The sequence below is a fragment of the Anabrus simplex genome, chromosome 12 (genome assembly GCF_040414725.1).
Source record: "Anabrus simplex isolate iqAnaSimp1 chromosome 12, ASM4041472v1, whole genome shotgun sequence".
In the NCBI taxonomy this organism is placed as follows: domain Eukaryota; kingdom Metazoa; phylum Arthropoda; class Insecta; order Orthoptera; family Tettigoniidae; genus Anabrus; species Anabrus simplex.
Window position 1 is genome coordinate 51,593,866 of NC_090276.1, and position 27,905 is coordinate 51,621,770.

At 38.6% G+C, this 27,905-nt stretch overlaps 1 protein-coding gene across 2 annotated transcripts in view; it reads left to right on the forward strand.

The window, feature by feature from the left end:
* Positions 1–1,012: 1,012 nt before the first annotated feature.
* Positions 1,013–27,905, forward strand: part of LOC136884041 (uncharacterized) — a 54,157-nt gene continuing 27,264 nt past the window's right edge. Inside the window, exons 1-4 of one of the 2 annotated variants that reach the window (XM_067156060.2) lie at positions 1,013–1,221; positions 10,234–10,326; positions 16,899–16,944; positions 25,392–25,484. In XM_067156060.2, coding sequence (XP_067012161.2) covers positions 10,322–10,326; positions 16,899–16,944; positions 25,392–25,484 — 144 coding nt within the window. In that variant the 5' untranslated portion in view covers positions 1,013–1,221; positions 10,234–10,321. Of the gene's footprint in view, positions 1,222–1,949; positions 2,077–10,233; positions 10,327–16,898; positions 16,945–25,391; positions 25,485–27,905 lie in introns of those variants that run through there. The other variant, XM_067156059.2, reaches the window with a different exon arrangement.

Sequence of the window (27,905 nt, forward strand, 5' to 3'; positions counted from 1 at the left end):
CCGGGGTCACCAGGCCGGGAGGAGGGCCACCAGGACGAGGCCTCTTCCCCCGCCGAGAAGCAACCCCCGGGAAGAAGAAGAAGACGTCGCCGCACCAGGAAGCAGAAGGCGTCGCTGGCTCACCAGGAGAGGACCGCCAAGCCGCAACCCAGGACTGCTCCCAGGACAGCAGTCAACCGAGGAGCCAATCAGGAGAGGACCTCAGCGGGTAGCGGCAGTCAGGTGAGAGTAAAACGTCCCCCTCAGCAGCTCTTGCAGTGTTTCCGCTGCCTGAGGTGGGGCCACCGTCAGGTCAGCTGTGGGCTCAAGGTGAGGTGCAACCGCTGTGGTGGTGATCACCGCTACACGGCCTGCGCAGCACTTAGAGACGCGCCGGTGTGCGCCAACTGCTCGGGGGGCCACCCGGCCTCCCATCGCAGTTGCCCTGTCTACCGGGCCATGGCGCGGGCAGAGAGGAAGGAGGCCCGGCGCCATGACCCACCCCCTTCCAGGAGGCCCCCGCCTCGGCGGGCTTGGCCTCACTCTCCGGGATCGGAGACGGGGTACGAGGTACCCCAAGGAGGTGGAGTCGTGCGACAGGCCCTAGTGGTACTTGACGCATGGCTCCGCAGCCGGCAAGGACCGTGCTAGTCACAGCAGTGCCCAGACGGACTGATCCCCAGACGATGGAATGGCAAGGAATTGGTTTATGTTTTGTGCATGTTACCTGTTCCTAACTAACACAACCTCTGGTCTTTTTCCAGCCCACATCCTTGCATGTGCTATCACAAGATGTCAGGTTTTACATGTAGGCTCTTTCTTCTTTTTGCCTATGTGGTTTTTCCCTGACCCTTCAATACCATACTTCAACACCATATACCTAACACAAACTCTTGCCGTGGTAGCGAGTCTGACTCGGAAACCGGCAGATACTCCTTGTATCACTTCCCACTCCTCCCTGCTATCTCTTTCTTCTTCTTAGAAATAATAGCATGTCGGAGGCCATGTAGATTGAGTCGTTGGTCACGCGGGGGGAGCGGGCTTCGGGGCCCCCCCCGAAAAAAAAAAATCGTGGCGTGAGAGACGGCGAGACATTTTTATTAGTAGTAGTAATGATCCGGGACCTAACTGCGTGGGCAAACGCTATGAGCAAGTATGTGATAGATATCATGCTATGAATTGCATACGTCGAGAAATCCTGACACAACTATATCAGTGCGACTCACTAATGCTTATCTCTTTGTATGTATGGCCATTGACTTTAATAAAGATTATTATTATTATTATTAAAGTATTCGATAGAGCTGTCCGTTGATGGCACCGGTACAGTAAAGTATTCGCATATATTTGGTTAAACCATGCCTGTTTCGCTTCAATATAACGAATAGCAGTTTGAGCATATTCGTTAACGTTATTGGCACTTCAAATCACACGTATTTCAATGTAATAAATATAAAGAACAGCCAAAAACTGAAATTTCAAAATTAATATCTTCTGGTTTTCAGATACCACTAAAATATGTTTCCTGTTTAATATATCATCCGACAGTTCAAATAGTATAACTTCCTAATTAAATGTTTCATTGATTGTAATACGAAAATATAAAATACATTAATCCCTTTAAACGCGACCTGGTCTTGTTTGTAGTAAGCCGCCGTGATAGATCAGTCTGGCGTGAAGATGTAGAATCTTGAGTTCCTGGGTGGTCCCTGTACTAAATGAATGGTACTAACACAATCATGTTCATCAAGCAAAATGGCAGTAACTCCTAAGATTAATATGTATTTCTAACCTAACATCCCCACTACATATTGAACTGCAAACTTCAACTTCTGTATACCAGTTAATCAAAGATCAACGTAGTGTCGGTAACACTGTAGGTAGTGCTTTGCAAGAAAGTACGAAGAAGAAGCAATGTTGTTGTTGCTGTTGTTGTGCTGTTTAGGTCGACTTTTGATCAGTTGTGACCTATATTCTTTGATTTTTACTAATTTATGGTCGTGAAGGTGTTGGCTGGGGACAGTTGTACAAGTTTTTGTTGACAGGCTATGGAAATGTGGTGTAAAAACTTGCTCGTGTTCGTGGTTTGGGTATTTGGTGAGTATTTTCCATTAACTACAAGTCAGTTTATCACTGATAGACTACCACAAAGTCGTGTTCATTCGTATTATCTGATATTGTCTTATATTTAACTATTTAAATGTCCACACGGTCTCCCGTTCCTTTCGTTTTTCATTCATGATAATTCGTGAACCTAAATATTGATCACTCTGATAGGTTTCATCGAACAGAACCTAACCTGTATCAGTCAGTCACCAGTTATCTGCATTTCGGTCTCGCACTATCAGTTGTTTATATACAATTTTCTTAATTATTTGAAAGAAGTTTGAAATTTATCGACGATCTTCCGTGGCAAATTATTCCAATCCCTAATTTCTCATTCTGACTTTATCATCAATCTTTCCTACTTTTAAAAACTCCGTTCAAGCTTATTCGTCTCCTAATGGTATTCCAAGCCATGTCTCTGCTGACAGTTCAGAATATAATGCTGGGGGCTGTACTTTAATTATGGCCATGGTCGCTTACTTCCAACTCCTAGGCCTTTCCTATCCCATCGTCGCCATAAGACCTGTGTGTGTCGGTGCGACGTAAAGCGAATAGCAAAAAAAAAACAAAAAAAAACATACATACATACATTATCATTATAGACTGTTATGCCTTTCAGCGTTCAGTCTGCAAGCCTCTGAGAATTTACTAAACGTCGCCACAATCCTCGATTTGCAACTAGTGTTGTGGCCTCATTTAGTTCTATACCTCTTATCTTTAAATCGTTAGAAACAGAGTCTAACCATCGTCGTCTTGGTCTCCCTCTACTTCTCTTACCCTCCATAACAGAGTCCATTATTCTCCTCCATTCGCCTCACATGACCCCACCACCGAAGCCGGTTTATGCGTACAGCTTCATCCATCAAGTTCATTCCTAAATTAGCCCTTATCTCCTCATTCCGAGTTCCCTCCTGCCATTGTTCCCACCTGTTTGTACCAGCAATCATTCTTGCTACTTTCATGTCTGTTACTTCTAACTTATGAATAAGATATCCTGAGTCCACCCAGCTTTCGCTCCCATAAAGCAAAGTTGGTCTGAAAACAGACCGATGTAAAGATAGTTTTGTCTGGGAGCTGACTTCCTTCTTACAGAATACTGCTGATCGCAACTGCGAGCTCACTGCATTAGCTTTACTAAAAAAAAAAAAAAAGTTTAGAATATACATATTAGATGAGCTTCTTATTGGGCATCATCAGCACATAGCTAATCTTAAAACAAACAATTTTATTAAGAATGATTACACTATTATTTATGAAAAATTGAGATGAGGTATGTTGTGATATTAAAAAAAAAATTTCTTTGAAACAGTAGGTAAGAAATTTGACATGGGAAGTATAAGCACATGTTAAAATTATTGTAGTATATTTTACAATATTGTCTAAGAAAATATTTGTAATGATAAGACGTTTTTAAAATCGGCATGTAGGCCTATCTGGAACTGAAATGGATCCTCTTCTTAATGAAAGTCAGTAATATTTGCTGCGGTCGCTGCTAAGTAGATCAAAGGATGTCCACATGTCCACAACTTTTCAATCTTTTATGATTATGTAACCACAAAATGTGGTAGCCTACTGTAGGTATTGAATAGCTGAATAATAAATGTATACTTTGTAAATTGAATGTAATCACTGTTGTCAATACGGACCAAAAATGAGATTAATGATTTGTAACACTGATCTTTCGTCGACCATCACCTAGAACAAATCAGTCTGCTTCCTTTGGATCTTTTCCAGTCCTCAAATTAAATAATCCTCTTGAGGGTTCCATACACTGGAACCATACTCTACGTGGGATCTTACAAGTCACTTACATGTCTTCTCCTTTAGGTCTAGCCTTACTCCAACTCCTAAATACCTTGCAACCAAGTGGGTTTTTTTTTTCTGGTTCTCTTTCCCGATATGCAACCTATGATATTGACTACATTGGTGCGGTGTGATGGGGAGAATAAATCATGTTAAATTGATCAACAAGCATTATACATGCAGACATATTAAGTTTCTCATGCTTGGTACATGAAGTTAATTAGCTAACTTACTTACTTGATTCACATCATCACCACCATCGATTCTCTACTTTAGCAGCCTGGGTTTAGGACCCAAGACTTGTTCAAATAATGTTGAAAACAATCTCTCTTTTTCCTCTTCTGCTGACTTGCTATGCGTAACACTATGGAAGGTGGCAGATTGAATACGGAATGTCCGTGTATATAAAATGATTCGCTATAAAGAACTTATGAGCGACATTTTATGCAGTTAACTGCATAGTTTGCACTTTTAGGAAGGTGAAATCGTGCAAAAATGATGTGAAACGATACTTAAAAGTAGATGAGAGGCGAGATCCTTCATTTATACTTTCAAGGGGCCCACTAACCCGACCCTAGAAGTATTCTTACTTATGTAGAAATATTAATACCGACACTGTCCATGCAACCATTTCCTGTGTTCCTATTGACTGCAGGGCAGTTCCTATTGTCTACCATAGAGCTCACATTGTGTGTAGCACAGAGTTTGAAAGTGACATGTCTAAGTGTGGCCAGTATCCAGTATTCGGGAGATAGTAGGTTCGAACCCCACTGTCGGCAGCCCTGAAAGTGGTTTTCCGTGGTTTCCCATTTTCATACCTTAATTAAGGCCATGGCCGCTTCCTTCTCACTCCTAGACCTTTCCTGTCCCATCGTCGCCTTAAGACCTATCTGTGTCGGTGCGACGTAAAGCAACTAGCAAAAAAAAAAAGTGGCGTATCATGGCGTCGTATTCTCTCGTGTTCTTGTCTCTAGCTGATACTGTTGCAGGGAATACTAGAGGTCTAACCTGGGAGCTTATGTCCTCAGCCCATTGTTCTTGTCCAGATATAACCACAGTGGTCTTGTCATTAGTCAGTCTTATCCAATTCAGCCCAGTGGTCTGTCACTAACCAGACACATCTCATATTCTGTCATATTCTTGTCACTAGCCAGACCTAAGTTCACAAGTTGACAACTTTGTGTTGCATGCCATGTTCATTTCTCAACCTCTCTTTTACGAACTTGTTAGTAAAGTTTTACCAAATGTCTTACTATAAAACAGTTATGATAGAGGCAGTAATAGGCCTATACAAATCACTATACTGATGTGTGTGCTAAGAAATATCCCCTTAGACACAGCTGATCATTCAGAGACTTGCCTGAGAGAAATTGTGCTCAGAAAGTTTCAACAGCAACAACTAATCACAAAGACCAACTGCAGTCCGCCAGGTAGGTACCTTCAAAACATCTTTCTTTCTTTTTTTTTTTTTCTCACCACATTCACCAATTTAAACGTCTATAAATTCGTTATAGGTCAGTCATCAATCAATCAACACTGATACGCATTTAGGGCAGTGCCCAGTTGGCAGATTCCCCAATCTGTTGTTTACCTAGTCTTTTCTCAAATAATTGCAAAGAAATTGGAAATTCATTGAATATCTCCCTTGGTAAATTATTCCAGCCCCCAACTCCTCTTCTTATAAACAAATATTTGCCCCAATTTGTCCTCTTGGATTCAAACAAACAATATTCCACAGACAGAGGACACTAACGAAACAGAGTGCACACTGGGCATGGAAGAAGTTGCTCTGCAATGCATTCTTGGGGCCTTTGACCTTTTCCAAGCTGTGACTGTGACAAAGAATTTCAGACTATGCAACACATCACCTTCAGATGCCCACATAGAACCTTCCGCAGAACTATCGACACCCTGACAGCTACAACAACGGTTATTCAATGGCTGCAACAACTGGACATCGTAGTTTAGTTTTCAATTTTCATTTTATGTATTTACTCATGCCGGCCCCGTGGTGTAGGGGTAGCTTGCCTGCCTCTTACCTGGAGGCCCCGGGTTCGTTTCCCGGCCAGGTCAGGGATTTTTATCTGGACCTGAGGGCTAGTTCGAGGTCCACTCGGCCTACATGATTAGAATTGAGGAGCTGTCTGACGGTGAGATAGCGGCCCCGATCTAGAAAGCCAAGAATAATGGCTGAGAGGATTCGTCGTGCTGACCAGACGACACCTCGTAATCTGCAGACCTTCGGGCTGAGCAGCGGTCGTTCGGTAGGCCAAGGCCCTTCAAGGGCTGTAGTGCCATGGGGTTTGGTTTGATATTTACTCATATTTTACATCATTTCTGTGTTTTCGTAATTTTTCTCTCTATTTTTCTGTATTGTATGTATCTCTCTCGATTTCTACTTTGTTTTACCTTGACCTTTTGTATTTATTCTGTTTTATAAATTATTTGTTGCTTTTACAATGTTACTCAATTTGTGCATGGCTTAACTTGTAACATAAGTTAAATAAATAAATAAGTAATGATTTCATTAACTGTCTGATTCAAGGTAGCAATTTGTTGAGAATGTCCTTATAACCAACCACATCCACCAATTTAAAAGTCTGGAAATTCGTTATAGGTAGGCATCAAATCATTCACCACTGATCTGCATTTGAGGAAGTCACCCAGGTGGCAGATTCCCCAATCTGTTATTTACCTAGTCTTTTCTTAAATAATTGCAAAGAAATTAGAAATTTATTGAACATCTCCCTTGGTAAGTTATTCCAATCCCTAACTCCCCCTTCTATAAACAAATATTTGCTCCAATTTGTCCATTTGAATTCCAGCTTTATCTTCATATTGTGGCCTGTCTTTCTTTTAAAAATACCACTCAGACTTATTAGTCTACTAATGTAATGTTATTCCATGCCAAGCTCAGAACATACCACTTATTTTACATGTTAAGAATTTCATGATTTTGGTCCGTATGTACAATATTACTTCAATAAAAGAAAGAATATTCCTTGAGGGGCCCGCCTATTCAATACATCATATAATCTCACTTGATTATAGATATTTTTTTTTTTTTTCGAAATTGTGGGTCATGTTTTGCCTTGATTTAGGCATCTTCAGCCACTTATAATTATATTCAAAATTAAAACTACTAAATCTTTTGTAGGCTAGTAGTTAGTAGTAAATCAAGGCGAAACATGTTCCACAATTTGAAAATTTAAAAAATTATGTATATATAATCAAGTGAGATTGTATGTTGCATACAATAGATGGACTCTCAAAGAATATTCTTTCTTTTATTGAAGACATGCCACTTAGTCGAGCAGCTAGTTTCCTTTCTCCAAAGTCTTCCCAGCATAAACTTTGCAGCATCTTTGTAAAGTTACTTTTTTTTTAATCACCGAGAACAAATGGAGTTGTTTTCCTTTGGATTTTTCCCAGTTCTCGAATTAAGTAATTCTGGTGAGGGTCGCATACACTGGAACCATACTCTAGTTTGGGTCTTACCAGAGACTTTGCGTCCTTACTAAAGCTCCTAAATACCCTGATAATCATGTGGCAGAGATCTGTACCCTGTATTTACAATCCTGTTTATGTGCCCAATGAAGGTCTTTCCTTATATTAACACCTATGTAATTACAGTGATCTTCCCATTTTCACACCAGGCAAATGCTGGGGCTGTACCTTAATTAACCCAACATTGGTCGAACTTAGTAACGTCACGTCATCGGTCGAGGTGTTAGCGCAGCATTCACGCTAATGAAAAAGAAGTTTCCGTCTTTCTTATGTATATCAATTGGAAATTATCTTGCTAGGAAGTTACTATTTTTATTCTTTTGTCACCTTGTGGAGCACTTTAATTTATTTTTACCACATTTGGCCTCAAAACCGAAAGTAACTTAAGTCATAATGCCTTATTATACAAATGAATGACAAGTGCCGTAATAAATGATGAAAATTATTATTTTAAATTTAGAGAATCTATTCACAAATGATATCAAACGATGTAATATACAAAACAACGTACAATATGCGAATGAGAGAACAAAATTATTGCATTATGTACAGTTCATTCATATTCTGAATATTGTCTTTTGTATCTTGGAGCTCATTCACTGCTGCTGACATCCCTAGCTTCCTTCTCACCATAGCACTGATGACACATGGTTATTGTACGCTCTCCACAAATTGAAGCCTGACAAGAAATGCACCGGACCATGGAGAAACGATTCTTTCTTTTCGGGCAAAAGCCACATCTCACCCTCTCTTTGTTTGTAGCAGGCTGAAGAGTAAACTTTGTTTCTGGATATTGGAGGTATTTCCTTATTCGAATCTTCAGGTCGTTCTGAACTCCTTCCTTTGAAAGTCTTACCACCATATGATTTCTTGCGAGACCCAATGCAAGAGTTTTCAAAAGTGTTGTTCTTTCCATTTTACTGTTAGTATTGCAAAAGAGGATTACTTGAGCATTGATGGCACCAGCATCTAAAAGTGTAAAAAAAAAAAAAATTCTGAGTGGCCAACGACAACATACTCTGGCAACATTGTACTGTGATTTAATCTTATCAACGACATCTACACCACCTTTTGTGAGGTTGTACAATATCACCATTGTTGGCTTCTCTTTGTCACCAGTAGTTGGATCAATTTCATCTGAGTCATACATACTTGAAACCAGAACAACGTTTCGGCTCTGTTTGGGAACATACGAAACAACTGTACAATCTTCTCGGAAGGCAAACAGGCTGCTATTTATAGGTCGTTGCTTCATATTTACAAGTTCCGCTGGCAGTTCCACCTTATTCTTTTTTAGAGTCCCGATTACTGTCAAGTTATATTTGTGTAGAAGTTCATGTGTAAGCGGAATAGACGAAAACCAATTGTCAATTGTAACATTTCTTCCCGACCCTTTGATTGGTTCAACAAGTCTCTTGACAATGGCACTGGGTCTAGTATCCAACATGTAAGGCCCGGAAGGCTGCCCGGTTCACATAAATCTCCATATTCGATGTATAAAACATCCTTGAATCAACCAGAGAAAATATCTTTATGCCATATTTGGCCAGCTTTCTTGGCATGAACTGTCTAAATGCACATCTACCACGAAATGATTCAAGCATTTCGTCAACTGTAGCGTATTCAGAAATGCTGTAGCTGTTCACACATCTTTCTACGAAACCTTCAAACACATTTCTGATCGGGACTAGTCTATCAAGTGCTTTCCTTGTCAACCTTGTCCGTGCATCATCAAAACGAAGACCTCGCAACAGTAACAGAAATCTTCGGTAACTCATTGTAATGGAAAATTCTAAATTCCCATGGAGGGAATTAGATATTTTTCACCAATAGAGCATGTCAAAAACATATCAGATGTAAGGCTTTTCTGGCATTTGCTCTATTAACCAGCGTTTCGTCTTAGGTCTGACACTAGACTCATCAGAGTGAGATGTGTCAGACCCTACCCACTGACGCTGGGGTGTATGCAGGTGAACTTATCAGAAGCCCTTATAAGAGGCACAGTCTGATAACTGCATACGGGAGATAAATCTCCACAATGGAATTATTGTCCGCCTAGCAATTCCGAATGGAAAATTAGACTGTTATACACGTGCACTGAAATAGCAAACAGTGAACTCAAAACATCTACTCGGAGTCTTCTAATTCAGTAATCACGACACAACATTACTTAGAATTCAAACTAACACCATTGGTCGAGGTGTTAGCGCAGCACTCACGACTTCACAAATAAGCAGTCTAGGTCACTGATGACAACTTGGCAGCCGTTAACAGCACTATTCGATTGTTGACATATCACCGGTCAGTTAGATAGCAGCACACATCAGGAGAACAAAAGAAAAACAAGCAGCGGCCAGATAAAATCTTTTATTAGCGCTGCACTCACCCCTCGAACGATCTTGGGTTAAGGCCACGGCCGCTTCCTTCCCATTCCTAGCCTTTTCTATCCCATCGTCGCCATAAGACCTATCTGTGTCGGTGCGACGTAAAGCAAAATAGCAAAAAAAATAATTACAGTGATCCCCATAAGGAGGCATATTATAGCACACACCTAGCTATCTCTATTCATTTCTACGATGGCTTTTGATTTTTCTTACCACTTTCCAAATGGAAATTGTCTATGAAATGTCTAGTAAGTAATTTTGTTCTGAACTTTTGTTTTGTAAGACTGTAACTCTACAATTTGTGTAATCTTCTGTGTATTTATTAAGTTTGGATATTAACTTCATAATTGATGCTTAATAGAAGGATAACTTAGTGATAAGAATGTGAGTTCTGTCTTAATTATTGTCATATCTGTTTAATATGCACCAACCTCAAATCTTCTCCCCTGTGCAGATGAGCGAGACCCATGCCCACACGGTATCCTGTAGCTCTGAAGATTCCCCTACCTCTGACTTTGTGATATGCTGCCATAGAGGAAATTATGGCGTGAGTTGAAAGATGCTAATATATTTTACATAAGATTAAAGAGAACCTTACTTTACATAAGCTTGATTACTTTAATAATAAGTTTGATAACTGGCAATCATTGTTCGTGTATAAGCCTTATATTAATGTACGATATTCATTCTACCCTTCCATATTATTTTAACCCATCACAAGTTGCTGTAGGAGAATTTTGGTCGTAAAGAATTTGTAATAACTTTTTAAATGGAATTGGTGTATGTTATAACATTGTTGTATGTTTTGATTTAGTTGCAGTGGACTAGTGATCATTGATCTCATCGTGCGACTATCTTCTTACTACATTTTATGTCCAGTGTATAATTTAATATTTTTATATAAGTTATTTCAGTTTATGAAATGAGTCGGGCAAAGAAAATTTTTATATCAACCATAGTGGAACTAAAGTTCATGATTAGTTATAACATTTTACAATTAACATCGACAATTTGTAGTCATAATTTATAACTTTCATTTTCGTGTTGACATTTGACTTATATGATAGGAATTAGTCGAGCGAGGGATGTTCCACCATTCAACACTTTATATAATGTGTATCATTTATACCTTTAATAAATGTAGACTAGTTTTGATTCTCATGGAATCCTTATCAGTTCAAACAAATACATAAATCAGAAAGGTGCCAGGATTAAAACACATTTTACATAGAATTTGCCTTAAAAACACTTAAAATGGTTAACGTGAGTTGTATGTCGTAAAAACACGTTGAATTTTTAATAACTTCCTTAGAGTCTAAATCACAAATAACATCGGCACTCTCATAATATTTTCACCACATTTAAAGTGCCAATTCTGACATTCATTTCTTAACCTATTTGACGAATTATTATACTACGAATAAATGAACCAAATCTAATGTTCACATTTTTAACATATATTTTTATATCTATGGTTACATCCTCAGCATCATAGGAAACTTATAAGATCCTCAACCACAAGTTTTTACATAATATTTTAAAACTCTTCTTAAAATTGTGCATACGAGTTCAATTATTCACTAATAGTGCCTTTTCTGGTAATGTCAACATGCAGCGATTGCAGGCGCATCTGACGTCCCCTCTCACGACAGCTCCTTTTATACTGTACATGGCACTCGTGCAGCATCACTGACGTGTTCCTGTCCAGCGCCATCTGTTGGCATGTTTGTGCACTTGTTGATGTCAGTGTCATGTCAAGCATGTGTGGTCATTTGTACTGTACCATTACGTTACATTAGCGGCCGTAAATGTCATGGAAACAGTGGACAAATATGGCGCACAATAGCTTCAGGTGCAAGTACACAGAGTAGAGATCTAATAAATCGATATCGGCCGGCCGCAAGGAAAAAGAATCTCAAGAATTAAATAATGATGGACTAAAAAAATTTGAATGAGAACGATTCTTGACTACCTTGTGAAGATAGAGTTACGGGTTGAAGAGAAGCAGCACGACTTACGGAAGGATTTAAAAGGATCAACGGAACGTTAAATACTAAAGTATTAATATATATAAACAGCAGTGAAGACTACATCTACAAGAATATCGGCAGAAAAGGCATAGATTTGAAGGAAATATTCGTTACTGTAACATCTAAACTCAGAAACCAAAGGAAACTTCAGCCGAGTTATACAGTGCCGAAAGTAGTATTATAACGGCAAATCCTTGCTAAGGAAATAATAATTTATTGTTTCCAGGAGGGAGACAATATCTGTTTAAGCGAAAGAAATAGCAAGAAGTAGGCCGAATTAGAGAAATCTATAAATTTAAAGAAAAGAATATTCTCGTCCAATACGAGTTTCCGAAAACAAATATTACATATTGAATAGCCTACTATTCACCAGTACACTATGAATTCTACTATGTATTTGTTCTTTTATGATTGCATGAGAACTGGTGACAAGATGGACTCAGCTTAAACAGAAGGAAATGATTGCTCAAGACTGAATAGCTCGAGCCAAGATCCCGAGCCGGAGCCGCAGATGACGTAATCTTTGGATCGCAGGGGCTGCCTACTCCATGATGCAGTAGTCCAGGAGAGATCCAGCAGCAAAATCCCGTTACGAGATAAGTATTATGAGTTGCATCATAATAAATTTCAAATCAATTGATGAAAAATATTTATATGTGTACAGGAGTGCTAGATGTAAGAGATGAAGTGCCAATGAAAGGATATATGAATATAAATGCCAATTATTAGCCGATGAAACGTGCCAATTTATGCTATATAACTATGGTGCTAATGCGATAATTTTAAGGTTAATGGAAACTAGATCTGATTGAGTATTTGTGCATGTTTTGTGTCAATCAATACGTGTAGACCGTGAAACGTTTAACCAGTTGTGATTGTAGAAAATATAGGTGAGATATAAGACGTAACCTAAAACTTCAGGTCAATATGTGTAGCAATCATGGCCAATACGATAATAGCATTGTAAGGAAGTGTTTGAAATATTACGAAGTTGCAGTGTATGAGAGAATAATCAGGTTATTAAGTATTGCTACCGTAACACAGAGGTCATTTTAGTGGAATTGAATGATGATATTTTTAAATATGGAGGTATATATATATATATATGAAGGAAATGTTAATGTGGCAAGTTGTAATTAGAGTGAAGAGATATGTTTCTGTTCGTTGTTTAAAAATGGGATAGATGATTGAATTGCGAATTCCTGTGTTACATATTATATTTATATTTGGATTAGCGCTGCAAGTGAAGGAGTTAGGCCATGTTGAGTTGAATGTATGTCTCGAGTCAAATATAATGTGTCTCGTTGTTTTGTTATACATTACGTAAAATACATATTCAGGAATAGAATGGAGTCTCGTACATTTACATATTGGAAGATCAGCGCGGTAACGCTAATATGAAGTACGGTTTACTTTGACTAAGCATTGGCACAGCGAAGAGATATTTGAGTATATGTAAATGTATTGGCACATGATTAAAAATGAATGGCACGATTTTCGCAGGTTAGACTGACGTACTATCAAATATATGGCACTCTGTACTAAAATTATTTGGTTTATTTTGTACATATGGTGATGTACTGTTTTAATTTATTCATTTTGGGTTATGATAGGAATATTAGTAACTGCATGGGTGTTTTGAACCCAGAGTTTAAACATGGTAATGCTTATCTCGTAACGTGGTGAGTCACAAACAAGAATCCAAACATGTATCCAAGTAAATTTTGTCAAACAGACCGAAAGGAAAGACTTAAATGATGCCCCAAAGAAAATCCCAAACAATATAAAAAGGAAGATATTCCACTCCTCCTTGGATTAATAAAGTTATGGTCCCTATTTTTCCCCTTGTATCAATTTAAACATGGAAGATATGGTATATTTCGATACTTAACGAAAATGTAAGCAAATAAGATGATAACTTAAAGATTTTTCAAATATGTTTATCTCGGAAGTCAAGCATTGGAGAATGATATTTGTAATTTCATACAACTTTCCTTCCTTTATTGCCGATGGATGCACATTATTCAATTCTATTATACATTAGCATGCTAATAAACTAGATATAGTTTGATTTTGCGTTTCTATTCCTTAAGTAACTTGTAGTATATAGTAGTATGGTAATATACGGATCTATTGAGTTAATTTATGCTAAATACTAGGTGATGATCAGATAATTTCTTTCACGGATGATACGGAATGACTAGTTGAACGGACGTATACTCTTCAACGGAATCTACGATTTATCTAAAGCAAATGGGAATATAATAAAGCGAGTTTACCCTGAGAAGCGATTATGCACCGTGTTGTTAAAGCTCTTATTCATAAATTATATCTCAGTTCAGAGTCTAGGTATGATTTACGACTCGATGCATTGAATTTTGTAGCCGGAGCAATATTTATACAGGTGTATATTCAGTTAATGCTCCATCGCGGCGTAATAGTGGAAGTCACTGCGGGAACATTTAATAAACTAAAGGTGCATTTTTGGTCGCCCAACGCGGCGCAACAACATAAGACAGAGGCATCGGGAAAGGTTGCAGAAATTAAATGGTGCAGTACCTGAAGTGTAGGATAAGTGAGAGTTGGATAGGAACAGGAAGAGGAAAGAGACATGAAATAAAGATGAATAGTGGTGGTAAGAGACCAGGACACAGGATAAAAACCCAAGGACTTGATTCGACATTTCCAAAATATTCCTCACCATCCCTGTGTACACATGTATTGTATATATTTTTGCTACTATAACAGAAAATCAGTTTTTCTGCATCTTATGTTGTTATTTATTTGTACAGGGAGAGGCAGCAGAAAGTTAACTGCACTATGCAAAGGAGAAAAGATTGTCCGCAGTCCATTGCTCGACCCACCAGCAAGCTGTAGCAGTGGCGGCAGGCATTCAGTTTCACTACGGGAGGCCTAAATATTAGTTAAGTCAATAATGAATGAAGGTGAAAACTGTCTTAGGCCTTACCTTTTATCAAAGCAGCCACTGAAAATTATGCCCGTTGTTCTCAATTCAGATGTTGCATCTGCATAAAAAATTCCGAAACATATCTACACCTCTGAAAATTTACATATCAGTCATCGGATTTAATTTTCCAGAACTTCAAGAGGTTGTGGATTGTTCTCATACACTTTCTGTTTTAACACATTGGTTGCTGGAGATGACAACCAATTTACCCATACAGTTTGGCATGGGAGGTTAATTAACTTGCAAGCTCAGAATTTGGGAGATGATGTGTTTGAACCTTCTGTCGAGGAATTAGTTCATCGTTTTCTGTGGTTTTCCCTTGTTTCTCCAGGAAAACGCTGGTGTTGTACCTTATCAATAGGCCACATCAGTTCCTTACAAATTGTAGCATCCATAACTATTCATCCAGGCTGATAAAAGAAGTTTAACCCAATAAATTTTGCATAATCATGAGCCTATTTGCATTTTCTAAATTGACAACATTTGATCACAACATAGTCAAATTACCAATGAGCATTTGGTAAGGAGTAATTAGGACATAGTTTATAGGAATACATGTTTACAGAAAAAAAAGATTTACTCGTAAAATTACAGCATAAAAAATCATAATTCATTTGTTTTATAATTTGTGTTGATGGTGGCTTTCATGGCCTAAATGATTTGAGTACTGCTAGATTGTACCACTCTGGCCATCTAGGTAGAACCTTACAGCGAACTTTTCTGTGAGGCTACGAAAGTACCTCAGGGTACTGAAGTGCTTTCTTGAATTTCAAATGAATTAAAAATTTAGTAAAATAACATCACAGTTATTTTCTTCTACATAATTATGTGTAAAGTAGAGAAAGAGATTGTCCGCAGTCCATTGGCATTCAACGTGTTAAGTTTCCCACAAATAAGAATCACAAACACTTCAGTCAGAGGAACAAGGGTGCCCAAAAACAATAATAAATTATTCACTCATTTTGTGAATAACTTGTCTCAGAGACATTGCAGTGCCAAGGAACCAACATAGACATTTTTGAACGGTTCTGTCGTATGATTTCTTCCTTAGGAGGAGCTGCCTCTGTGGATCCGTGGTAGAGTGTCGGCCTCCGGATCCCAAGATAGTGGGTTCAAACCCGACAGAGGTAGTCAGATTTTTTAAGGGCGGAAGAAAGTCCATTCGACACCCCCTGTTGTACGATGTTGGCATGTAAAAGATCTCTGGTGATACATTTGGTATTTACCCGACAAAATTAATTAAATCTCAGCCATAGACGCCCAAGAGAGATCCGGTTTACTCTGTCTGCCATCTAGCGGACCTAGAGTAAAACGGAACGTCGAAATTGATGAGTAGACAGCCAGATGGCGTCAAATCGAAATGTCTGCACACGGTAGCTGAGGCCATACGATTATTATTATTATTATTATTATTATTATTATTATTATTATTATTATTCCTTAGGAGAAATGTCTCAACTAGAAATATCTGTTGTCCAATAATATACGTCACAATACTGATAGCTAACAGAAGTAATGTTCAATAACAAGTGTAGGAATGCAACAATAATTATGTGTATTCAACAGGATCTCCACTAGTCAACTAAACATTCATTCCGTACGCTCACCGCTAACCCTGTCCGGCTCCATGGCTAAATGGTTAGCGTGCTGGCCTTTGGTCACAGGGGTCCCGGGTTCGATTCCCAGCAGGGTCAGCAATTTTAACCATCATTGGTTAATTTCGCTGGCACGGGTGCTGGGTGTATGTGTTGTATTCATCATCATTTCATCCTCATCATGACGGGCAGGTCGCCTATGGGAGTCAAATCAAAATACCTGCACCTGGCGAGCCGAACATGTCCTCGGACACTCCCGGCACTAAAAGCCATACGACATTTCATTTCATTTACCGCTAACCCTGCTTGCTGCACTGTTTGACTGCGCACTCTAGTCTTGCTATTCAGGAACTAAGCTGGTATTTCTCCAGTCCATCTGCTCGACAGCACTGGTTTAAGTACTTTCCGCTGCCTCTACTTGTATGAAACTACTTTAATAAACATTTTATTAAACTTTATTGTACATGAATTTTACTTATTGTTCTTAATGTGTCTTTTTATATTTGTTATTCTGTGTATATTTCAGACTTGAGCAAGATCAGCAGCACGGGAAAGGAACAAGAGGCTCTAATGTAAGTACTGGAGCTATTTGTTACATATTATTAATAATAATATTGATCTCTGCTTCATCCGGAATTGGTATATAATTTGTCTGCATGAACCTTCAGCTTGCTGTAGGACTTAGTAAACGTTGAATACCACATAAATAGATAAATATGCAGTGCAGGAAGGACAGCCAACTTGCCTGCTTAGGTGGCCAAGGATGAATCCTGACTGGTGTATGTGGGATTTTTAAAATGAAAATTCACATCTCTGTGGTTTGGATTCCATGTAAACTGGAAATCCCATGGCTATGGTCACGATAGTTGACATTAACTGTCATGAAACTACAAGCTTCCTTGCGTGTGCGCTACTTCAAATATTAGATATGGCCTCATCGCAAAGTCAAGCACTTTGCAGAATGGAGAGAACAAAATCTACTTTCCTCAGGAAGGTTGTATGCCTCTCAAAATATGCACCATCTTGTCTAGTGTCTCTGCTCACGAGAGAGCCTACTTTATGGAAGAATTAATTTATGGAAGAATTAAGTTTGAATTTACTTCTGCCATATACACCTGCATTCCAACAGCTAATTTTCAATTTGGAGAATAAGTATGGAGCGATTTGTATGCTACAGATGCAATGATATCACACAATTGGAGTAGGCCATTGTATGAACTACATTACATAATGACTAGATTTTCAGTGTTACATGAAATGAAATTTTCAGTGCACAGCTTTCGTCATAAAGTCTGCCAGAACAAGAGTTACCATCAGCTGGACTCGCAGCACATTTGTAAGCTCTGTGACAGGAATTGTGACAGATACCGTGCATTGTGGTGCAAACAGAACTCATTAAACTTAGTTCTGTAGCCGCAATAAATGTCTCGTAATGCGTTTGAACCCCACTGACGGCAGCCCTGAAGATGGTTAGCCTTGGTTTCCCCATTTTCACACCAGGCAAATGCTGGGGCATAACCTACCTGTGTCAGTTTGGTGGGAAGCAAATTGTAAAAGTGATAGCTTACTGCAGTTATGAATAGAGTAAATGATACAGGTATCCCTCATTGTGTGCAATCTTATTTTAATAGTCTTATTTAAAACTCTATTTTTTCAAATCACAACCACTAGCAGTTTCACAGTCGCTCGATGTGTTGTCGTGTGGCTTAAGCACATTTTTTGTTTGTTTGACAAGGTGACGTGCTGTGTATGAATATCTCAGAAGGTTTAAAAATAGTAAGCTCCATTGTTGAAGAGTTCAGCAATGCTAAGATTATGGAATAAAGATCAAATTACCGGTACTCCCAAGATTTAAAAAAAAGTAGCTACAACACAGAAGGAGAAACTACTCGTTATAAAGAGGTACAGTGAAACTCGATACAGGAAAATCCCGTTATATGCGGATTCGTTATCCGCGATTTCGCATATACGCGATTTTGGTTTTAAGTAATTCGAATGACAAATATACAGTCAAGATTTTTGCACTGCAGTTAAATATTAAGATGGCGATTGATATCATTAGAGATGCATGAACTGACATTACTCCGAAGTGTACGAATGGTGTATGGAGGAAACTGTAGCCCGATGCTGTGTCACTGCTAGGCGGTGAAGTGATCACTGACGTCACCGATGCAACGAGAGAAGTTGCGGACATAGCACGGCAGATTGGACTCACCGATGTCGATTAAGAGAATGTGTGTGACCTCAAACTCTCATTCCGAAGATTTGATCATTTTGAGTGAGAATATTAATAAAGAAGAAACAGAAGTCGAAGTTCGGACCCTTAGAAAGCTGACAACGAAGAAAATGGCCGAGGCCTTCAGAATGATCGACGCTGCAATGGCAATTTTTGAAGAACATGATCCTGAAGAATTAAGGAGTGCGATAGAGAAGAGAGAAGTTGAACACTGTCTTAACTTTTACAAGGAGCTGTATAATCAACTGGCAAAGAAGACTACGCAGTCAACAATTAAGCATTTCTTTGCAAAGCAATGTGGCACTTCAAATAAATGGCAGGCGCCTAGCGAGATCACTTCAGCTACAAAAAATTTGCATGAAAGGAAATGCGTGACGGAAACTGAACTGACTACAGCATTGTCAGATTCTTCCGATGTAGATGATCCAGAGCCTAGTTAGGGTATGTAGATGGACTTATTGATATTACTTTTGTTTATTATTGTTTATTTTTAAGTGTATAAATTTTGAATTGAAGTGCATTTCAGAAACATAATAATGTTTATTTTTTTGTAAAAATACTAAGAATCTCTGCTATTTTAAACTTAATATGTGAGCAAACGGAAGCCTAACCCTATATTTGTATATAAAATGACTCTCGATTTACGCGAATTCGGTATGCGCGACGATTCTGCTGAACGCAACTATCGCGTATAACGAGGTCTACCTGTATGTCAAATTTTTGGTACCTCAATATAATTTTAATTTCCCAACTGTACCTTATCTATTAGTTGAATACAGTGAAACCTCGGAATGCTAGTAACTTGGATTATTCATGGAATATTCATGCAAGAGGAGCATCACGCGAGCCTACGTTTTCCCCTCCCCTCTGCCTCTTTCTTTCCTGGGAGAGTGTGTGTAATAATCTCCCACGCTGGACTTCAGTTGCCGTGCCTTGTTTGCATAGTCAACACAGTACGAGTGTACATGTTTTGTTTCTTTCATTAGCATTATAACTGTACTGCAACGATGGGCCCAGTGAACGAAAAGGAGGCTGAAAAGGAATTTGGTCGGAAGAAGGAAATAATTACTATGGAAGTTAAGAAGGAAATGATTGAAAAGCACAAACGAGATATGCGAGTGGCTGATATCGCGAGATTTTATAACAAGTCTACGTCAATGATTTGCACAATATTAAAGAAGAAGAAATAAAAGGGGTAGATGCAGCAAAAGGAGTCACAAGAGTATCAAAGCAACGGCCATGTATTCTAGAAGGTGTCGAAAAGTTGCTTCTCGTTTGGATAAATCATAAGCATCTACCAAGCGATACTGTGACCAAGAATTTAATCTGGAGAGAATGCAAAGAAGTTCTATGCCAACCTCGTAAGTAAAATACCGTGTAGTTCATGTACAGAAATCGAAGAAAGCTTCAAGGTCAGCAGGGGATGCTTTGATAATTTTAAGAGAGGAAGTGGCATCCATACTGTTGTGAGCAACGGGGAGGCTTCCAGTTCGGATGCTAAGGCAACTGAGGCATTCACTGCTGAGTTCCAGAAGCTCATTGTTACCGAGTATTACCTGCCACAGCAAGTTTTTAACTGCGATCAAACATGACTTTTTTGGAAAAAGATGTCGAAGCGGACCTACATTACAGCAGAAGAGAATTCATTGCCCTGTCACAAGCCCATGAAAGACCTTTTAACCCTGTTATTGCGTGCTAATGCGAGTGGGGATTTAAAAGTGAAGACCCTGCTTGTGTATCATTCCGAGAATCCACGAGCCTTCAAGAAATGCAAGGTGCAGAAGAGCCAATTAAATGTTATGTGGAGGTCCAACACTAAGGCTTGGGTCACTTGTATTTTCCTTGTTGAATGGATGAACCTGGGTCTTTGGTCCTGTAGTGAAGAAATACCTTTCAGAAAATAATCTGCCTTTCAAAGTCTTGCTGGTTATGGACAGTGCTCCTGCTCATCATCCCAGCCTTGAGGACGATTTACTGGAGGAATTCAAGTTCATTAAGGTTAAGTTTCTTCCTCCCAACACTACTCCATTACTCCAGCCTATGGATCAGCAAATCATTTCAAACTTCAAGAAGCTATACACCAAAACACTATTTCAGCGATGCTGCGAAGTGACCGAAGGAACTAACCTTACCCTCCGAGAGTTTTGGAGAAATCATTTCCACATCGTGAACTGCCTGAAGATCATCAATGAAGCCTGGGATGGGGTCACCAAGAGAACTCTCACTCTCGCTTGGGGAAAGCTGTGGCCTGACTGTTCTTGGACGTGACTTTAAGGGGATTATTGGTGACAATGAGTCACCGATTGCCGATAAACTTGTGTCCTTCGGAAAGACCCTGGGGCTGAAGGTGAATGACATTCAAGAGCTTGCATTGTGAACAACAGGAGGAGGTTATGGAGAAGATCTCATCTGAGGAAAAGGAGGAGGAAAAGTCAATGGAATCTCTTACGTCAACTGAGATTTGGGAGAAGTGCAATTTGTGGGAAACAGTGCAAAATTTTGTGGAAAAACTCCACCCGAGTAAGGCTGTAGCAGTGCAAGCAATGAATCTCTTCAATGACAATGCAATGTTACATTTTTGTGAAATCCTCGAAAAGAGGCAAAAACAAGTCATTGGACAGGTTCCTTGTTAAAGTTGCATGAAAAGAAAATGATTCCAGTGAGCCAATAGATAGCAGTGATTCCTTTAATGAAATTTGTGCTACACAGTAACTCTTTTCATGTCATCTCTCGTCTCCCTCACACCAACATTAATTCTATTGTAAGGTAATGTGCAGTTTAATTTACGTTATATTTTTTTTTAGAAATGTTATGCGAATAAATATTTTTGTGTTGTGGACAAATCATCCGCATTTCAATTGTTTCTTATGGGAAAATTTGCTTTGATATACGAGCGCTTTGGATTACAAGCATGTTGCCGGAAAGAATTATGCTCGCAATCCAAGGTTCCACTGTACCTTCAATAACTTGAGGAATATTTCATTACACAAATGTAAAATATTTATCTTTATCCTCCTTAACTGTGTTCCAATCCAGGTTTCTTCTAATTCTTCTTCTTCCTGATATGTTTCTGCTTATACAAGTCGTTCACTTCTAATTATTATATTTTCAACCACCTTAGGTCTGGTGTCTCCCTCTTGCCCTCCTCCTATCTGGGTCTCCCATCATCTGCTTCGGCATTCATCGAAGTTCACCTCCCTCTATTCTGTCATTTAGGGCCTGTAATACGACAGCCAGATAAAAGTGCAGTTTAAATTTGTGGCAGTTTGCACATTTATCTGGAAGTTTGGTTGAAAACTCAGATTACGACTTTCTTTTATGTGCAGTCTGGGAGAGTATTCTCGAGTTTAGCTATGCTGTAGTTGGAGAGGCAGTTATGTAGGACTTTGCTCCTATCAGGGATGCTACTGCAAGAATCAAGATAGCTACACATCAAGATGAATCTACATCTGCATGATGCTATATGAAAAAAAATTTGTTATAATGTAAACTTTGTGTATATTTATAAAACTATATCATGCGTCCTGTCCAGCTATCACAGAATTTTTAAAGATTTCCCCGTCTAGCACGTTGTATTGACTATGTGAGTTGCACGCAAGCAATTCAACAGCAAGCTTCCTAGGTAGCCATAGTCTTTATGACAACATTGTTTGATGCTGCCACGCAGTTATTTATGGGTTTGAGTCCCAATAGTCCAATATTTTCTTACCTTCAAAATGTTAGTCGGTAGAGTAGTAGAGGTGATAGTACACATTTCCTAATTATTATAGTGTGTGTGTCAATAGCTTGGTTTCTATTCTGAATCTGTTCCCAACGCACATATGGAGTAAAGGTATATGCCGTTGTTCTTGATGATTCATCCATCGAATGAGGACGTTAAGGTTATATTTCTGTGATTTCATAATAACTTGCTAATAAGTACACTAAAGTGAGATAAATTGCTTGCCAGTTACTATTCTAACATTGTCTTGGAAAAAAGAAACTAACTACTTTTAAGTTAGCAGCAATAAATTGAATTAATAATCAAATTAATCATTCTACGCCGCATACAGTGGCATTAATTACGAATATAAACTTTACATAACCTGAATCTTAATCTTTGTGTCCAGGATACATTTTCAGTCTCTTTATTTTGTACAATTTCTGAGTTTCCTTACATAGTTCATTTTAACATTTCTTCGTATGTATAGATTTCAGTCCTAATTCTGTTTTTGACCTGAAGTTCCACATTGAAGCTTAATAAAAGTTTCTGATATTGGACTCTAGTAATACTAATTCAAAAGGAATAGTGCTACATGCACAAAAACACCAAGGAATGCATATACCACCGCGCTAAATTTCACTATATTTTCAGTAACCTTATTACCAATGGAATAAAAATGTTGCTACAGCTCCCGCATAACAATAACTTCGTTAAAATCTGTTGGTAGTACTCAAGAAAATATTTAACTTCTAGTTTGCAAAACTGCAGCCTGCGTATCGGCTGTTCATCTGACAGTCGTAGTACAGGGCCTTAGCTTTTCCCACTGCAATTTCCTTCCTAATTTCTCGCACAAAAATCCACCAATTTCTCTCTTCCTCTTCATTCCTCTTTCCTTATTCAAAAGGCCCAATTCTGTCACATCTCACATTTGCATTAAAGTCTCCCATGACAGTCACTTCCACATCCTTTATTTCTCTCTCCAGTGTCCACAGGAATTCGTCCATATCTTCTTCTTTGCATCCAGCCCGCGGTGTATACACTTGGATGAAATCCTTTACCCCGTTCTCTGCCCTTAACTGTACCTTTATTATTCTATCACTTATTAGCTGGTGTACCCGTGCTTCATTACGGAATTCTACATTGTATACAGAATTCTAGATGAAGTCATGTACACGTTGTGAATAAGATTTTATTAGGTTGTATAATAACATAGGTATTTAAAAATTAAATTTCAGGCGCGTTCCCCTAAACTACATTTCATCCAGTGTGAATAAAGATGTTTATAGCCTAGACTGTATGGCGACCCCATCGTACTAATAGCCTATATCTGCATCATTCATTCCATCCCTGACCCGGTCAATGACTGGAAAACAGGTTGTAGGTTTTCATTCATAGCCTAGACTGTAGTGCTTTATTTCCCCACGCCGGGCTGAGTGGCTCAGACGGTTAAGGCGCTGGCCTTCTAACCCCAGCTTGGCAGGTTCGATCCTGGCTCAGTCCGGTGGTATTTGAAGGTGCTCAAATACGACAGCCCCGTGTCGGTAGATTTACTGGCACGTAAAAGAACTCCTGCGGGACTAAATTCCGGCACCTCGGCGGCTCCGAAGACCTTAAAAAGTAGTTAGTGGGACGTAAAACAAATAACATTATTATTATTATTATTATTTCCCCACATCATTAAATTCTGTTCACCCATTTTCTCATGGCTCGGTGGTGATATGGACTTGCAACAAAAATCAAAATCATGAATATCTCTTGTTATCATAGACAGTATGGTAAAAATATATAAGACATAAACGATCAGAAATGTAGTTCTATATAACTTTAGTTATGTACTATTTATCTATAGGACCACTAATAACATAGATTTTTGAGAATTGAATTTTAGGCCTTCCCCTAAACTACCATTTCACTTAGAACAAATAAAATTATTTATAGCCTAGATTGTAGTTCCTTATTCCCAGATTTTACATACCAATTTTCATTAAATTATCTATAGCCATTTTGTCGTAATGCCCTTACATACATACATGCAGACAGAGATGATGGAAAATTAAAAAGTGCGTTTCCTTGGTACTCTCAGTACAAATGATACAGAAATACCGTTCTTTTCAAATTCTGAGCAATGTACAGACAAAACTCTTATATGAATAGATATGATCCACTTTATCTACACACGCAATGTGTGGTTCTTCATATGTAGACTTTCTTTTCAACTTTTTTGAAAGTCCATCATTATCGCTGTTCTACACAAAATCCTCCAGCTTTTCTTCTTTAAAATCGCAGGCAGTTTATACAGCAGTCCTATTCCATAACTTGCTGGCAGCAAATTTGGAGTTAGCTCTCCCTTGTATCTTTCTTTTGTTCTACAAAAATATTTGCTTTATTGTTAAAACAGTATTTTTATGCTTTTCCACCATGACGAGACAAAACTGAAGATTATACAGACTGATGAGCAACAGAAATTTTTACAGAGCCGCTAGACTAACAGCAACAGACATGATGCTCTTTTGTCACTTGGTGCAGTATTTATTGCTGTCACAGAAGCTACATTTCTTAACAACTAAACTTAGAGAAAGCCTAGTTCAAAATAGGGAAAAAATGTACACTACAGTATATTTATTTGTATGTTTTTATTTTTTCAAACATTTTGTAAAATGCATGAATAATCCACAAACCAGATAATCCACACACTAATAATAGGGAGTAAACTGATATGACAAAGGCGAGGGAAGTTCTTCTGAAAGAATATAATCTATCTAGTGATGTAGAAGTGTATTTTGTGATTAAATTAATAAAAATATTCTAAAACCAGCTCCGAAAGTACTGTTGATTATTTTGATAGATTGGACCAGTATGAATTGCTAATAATGGCTACAGGCTTTTAGCATGAAGTCCATTGAATTTTACCAAATTTTGATTTCCAAGACAAGTGTTGATGTTATTCAATGGAACAGATTTTGCAGTTTGCTGACCTGTGCTTCCAGTGAACGAGAAAGATTTTTATAGAATGCTTTGTTCTCTTTATGCATATTTATTAGTAACTTTTCTATAATACTGGTATACTCTTTCTGTACTAGACTGCTTGTGGCCGCAAAATGAAGACAGATGTAACAACTGTACTTGTCCCCAAGCTTGAGCCACAGGATATTTCAGACCATGAAGTATGCCAGGTGGGTAATTTGTGTCTTCTCTTACATGAATTGTGCAAAATATGAAATAGTGCAGTAATACTTTTAAACTAAAAGCTGATTATCTTCATTCCGTTATATCTTATATGGTAAATAGGAATGTGAAAAGGAACTCAAATGTTCATGTTTCTATGTTCATACGACTTGATTTGACACTTGTTTGTTCCTTTCCAATACTGTTGTTTCAGTATGATGTAATTTTAAATACATTTATTTATAAATATCTTAGTTATACGTACATGATACAACAATAAAATCCAAAAAAAATACATAGGCAAGTCAATAAGTATCTGCAATTTAGCTCTAATTGTCTTTAGGTTGGCTCTATGGAGGTGTGTGCTTACCAGCCGCTAGATGGCACCGTTATCTATGTCTCTGTTAGTTTTCAGTGTTATCAGATCAATATAGCTTGCGCTGTTGCGACATAAAGACGGTTGCGCCACTCTCTGTCTGCACCAAGGAAGAACATTGTTCCGTAATCCGTTTTTGTAGCCTGAGGGTGGACAATGTTTTGCCACACCAAAGTGTTTACCAGTGAACTGAACAGTTCAAAAGAGGTCGCATGAGCGTGAAGGATGAGGAAAGACCCGGGTGTCCATCTGCAGCCATAACTGATGCCAATATTGAACAAATGCGCGATATGATTCTGAATAACAGACGAGTGACTGTTGATGACATGGCAAACCATATGCACATTAGCCATGGTTCTGCAAATGAAATCGAGCATAACAGGCTTAACTTTCACATATTCTGTTCGAGATGAGTTCCAAAACAACTCAATGAAGAGCAGAAGCTCAATCGTGTGAGAATCTGTCAGTACCTACTCGATCGCCATGCTAACGAAAGTGAAACTTTTCTAAAACAGATCATCACTGGAGATTAAACATGGGTTCACCACTTCGAACCAGAGAGCAAATGTAAAAGCATGGAATGGAAACGTCCTATATGGAAAAACATTGTCCTCGCATTGTGCTGAAAGTCTTCTGTGAATTTCCACCCCTGGTACACCCTCAGACCACAAAAAACAGATTACGGAACGCTGTTTTTCCTTGGTGCAAACAGAAAGTGGTGCGGCCATCTTTATGTCACAACAGCGCAAGCTGTACTGATCTGATAACACTGAAACCTACCACAGACGTAGACAATGCTGCCATCTAGCGGCTCGTGAGCACACACCACCATAGAGCCAACCTAAAGACAAGTAGAGCAAAATTGCAGATACTTATTGACTTGCCCTCATACTAGCAAACTATCTGGAGTTGACAGCTAGGTAGATTTTTTTTTATTATACCAGGCTGAGTGGCTCAGACGGTTGAGGTGCTGGCCTTCTGGCCCCAACTTGGCAGGTTCAATCCTGGCTCAGTCTGGTGATATTTGAAGGTGCTCAAATACATCAGCCTTGTGTCGGTAGATTTACTGGCACGTAAAAGAACTCCTGCGGGACAAAATTCCGGCACCTCAGCATCTCCGAAAACCGTAAAAGAGTAGTTAGTGGAACGTAAACCCAAAAACATTATTATTTTATAAGATTTTATTATTGCATGTGTTTATTATTATGTCAGCTGAATGACACAACTTCCTCGTACCATTTGACAGGGAAGTGCCAAGTGTATTGTGTGTCCTTGACAATGCAGAAGTCCATAGAGCCAGCTCTAAAAATATTATGTGTACCTTTTACCATTTTGGCCTTGTTAAACTTGACAAATGCATAAAATCTATATTTCCAGAATTTTATGCCTAACAACATATTATAATTAAAGTACTGTATAATCCCGAATGTCACCCTCACTTTTTCCCCCAAATTATTGGTTCTAAATCTTGGGTGCGGGTCGTATTCAAGCCGTTCATTCTCGTAAATATTTACTACATTTACATGGAGTATTGAAATAGATTTGTATATGGTTACTGTACTCAATATACCACATATAAACAGGCATTCAGATCTTATTGAGTTTTTAGTTGCATTCTAGAAATCAAGATCGATTTTTTTCTCAATACGGTTACAGTGGCATGTAAAAGCGAAATCTAAGGTAATGAAACACGGTAAATCAAAGAATATGCGGTAAATATGAAAGCCGCTGCTGCAGATGCTCGATCGTCATTTGTTTCACAAGTGTTGCTGGCGTGCTGGGTGCGCGAATAGCTGATCTCGCGGGATATCGTACTTTGCGAGAGTAAAGACTGTTGGTTACGGAAGTCTACCTCCCTCACACTCAAGTTCTGTATCTGTCCTATGAAAGTACTGTCTCGATAGTAAGCGATGGATTCAAAACGGCGTCTGCGGTCATTTACTGTGCGTGAGTAACTTGAAGTTGTAAGCGAAGATGAAATATACGGAAATTGTGCTGTTGGCAGAAAGTACGATATTGATGAATTGTGTATTCATGATTGGCGGAAGGAGAA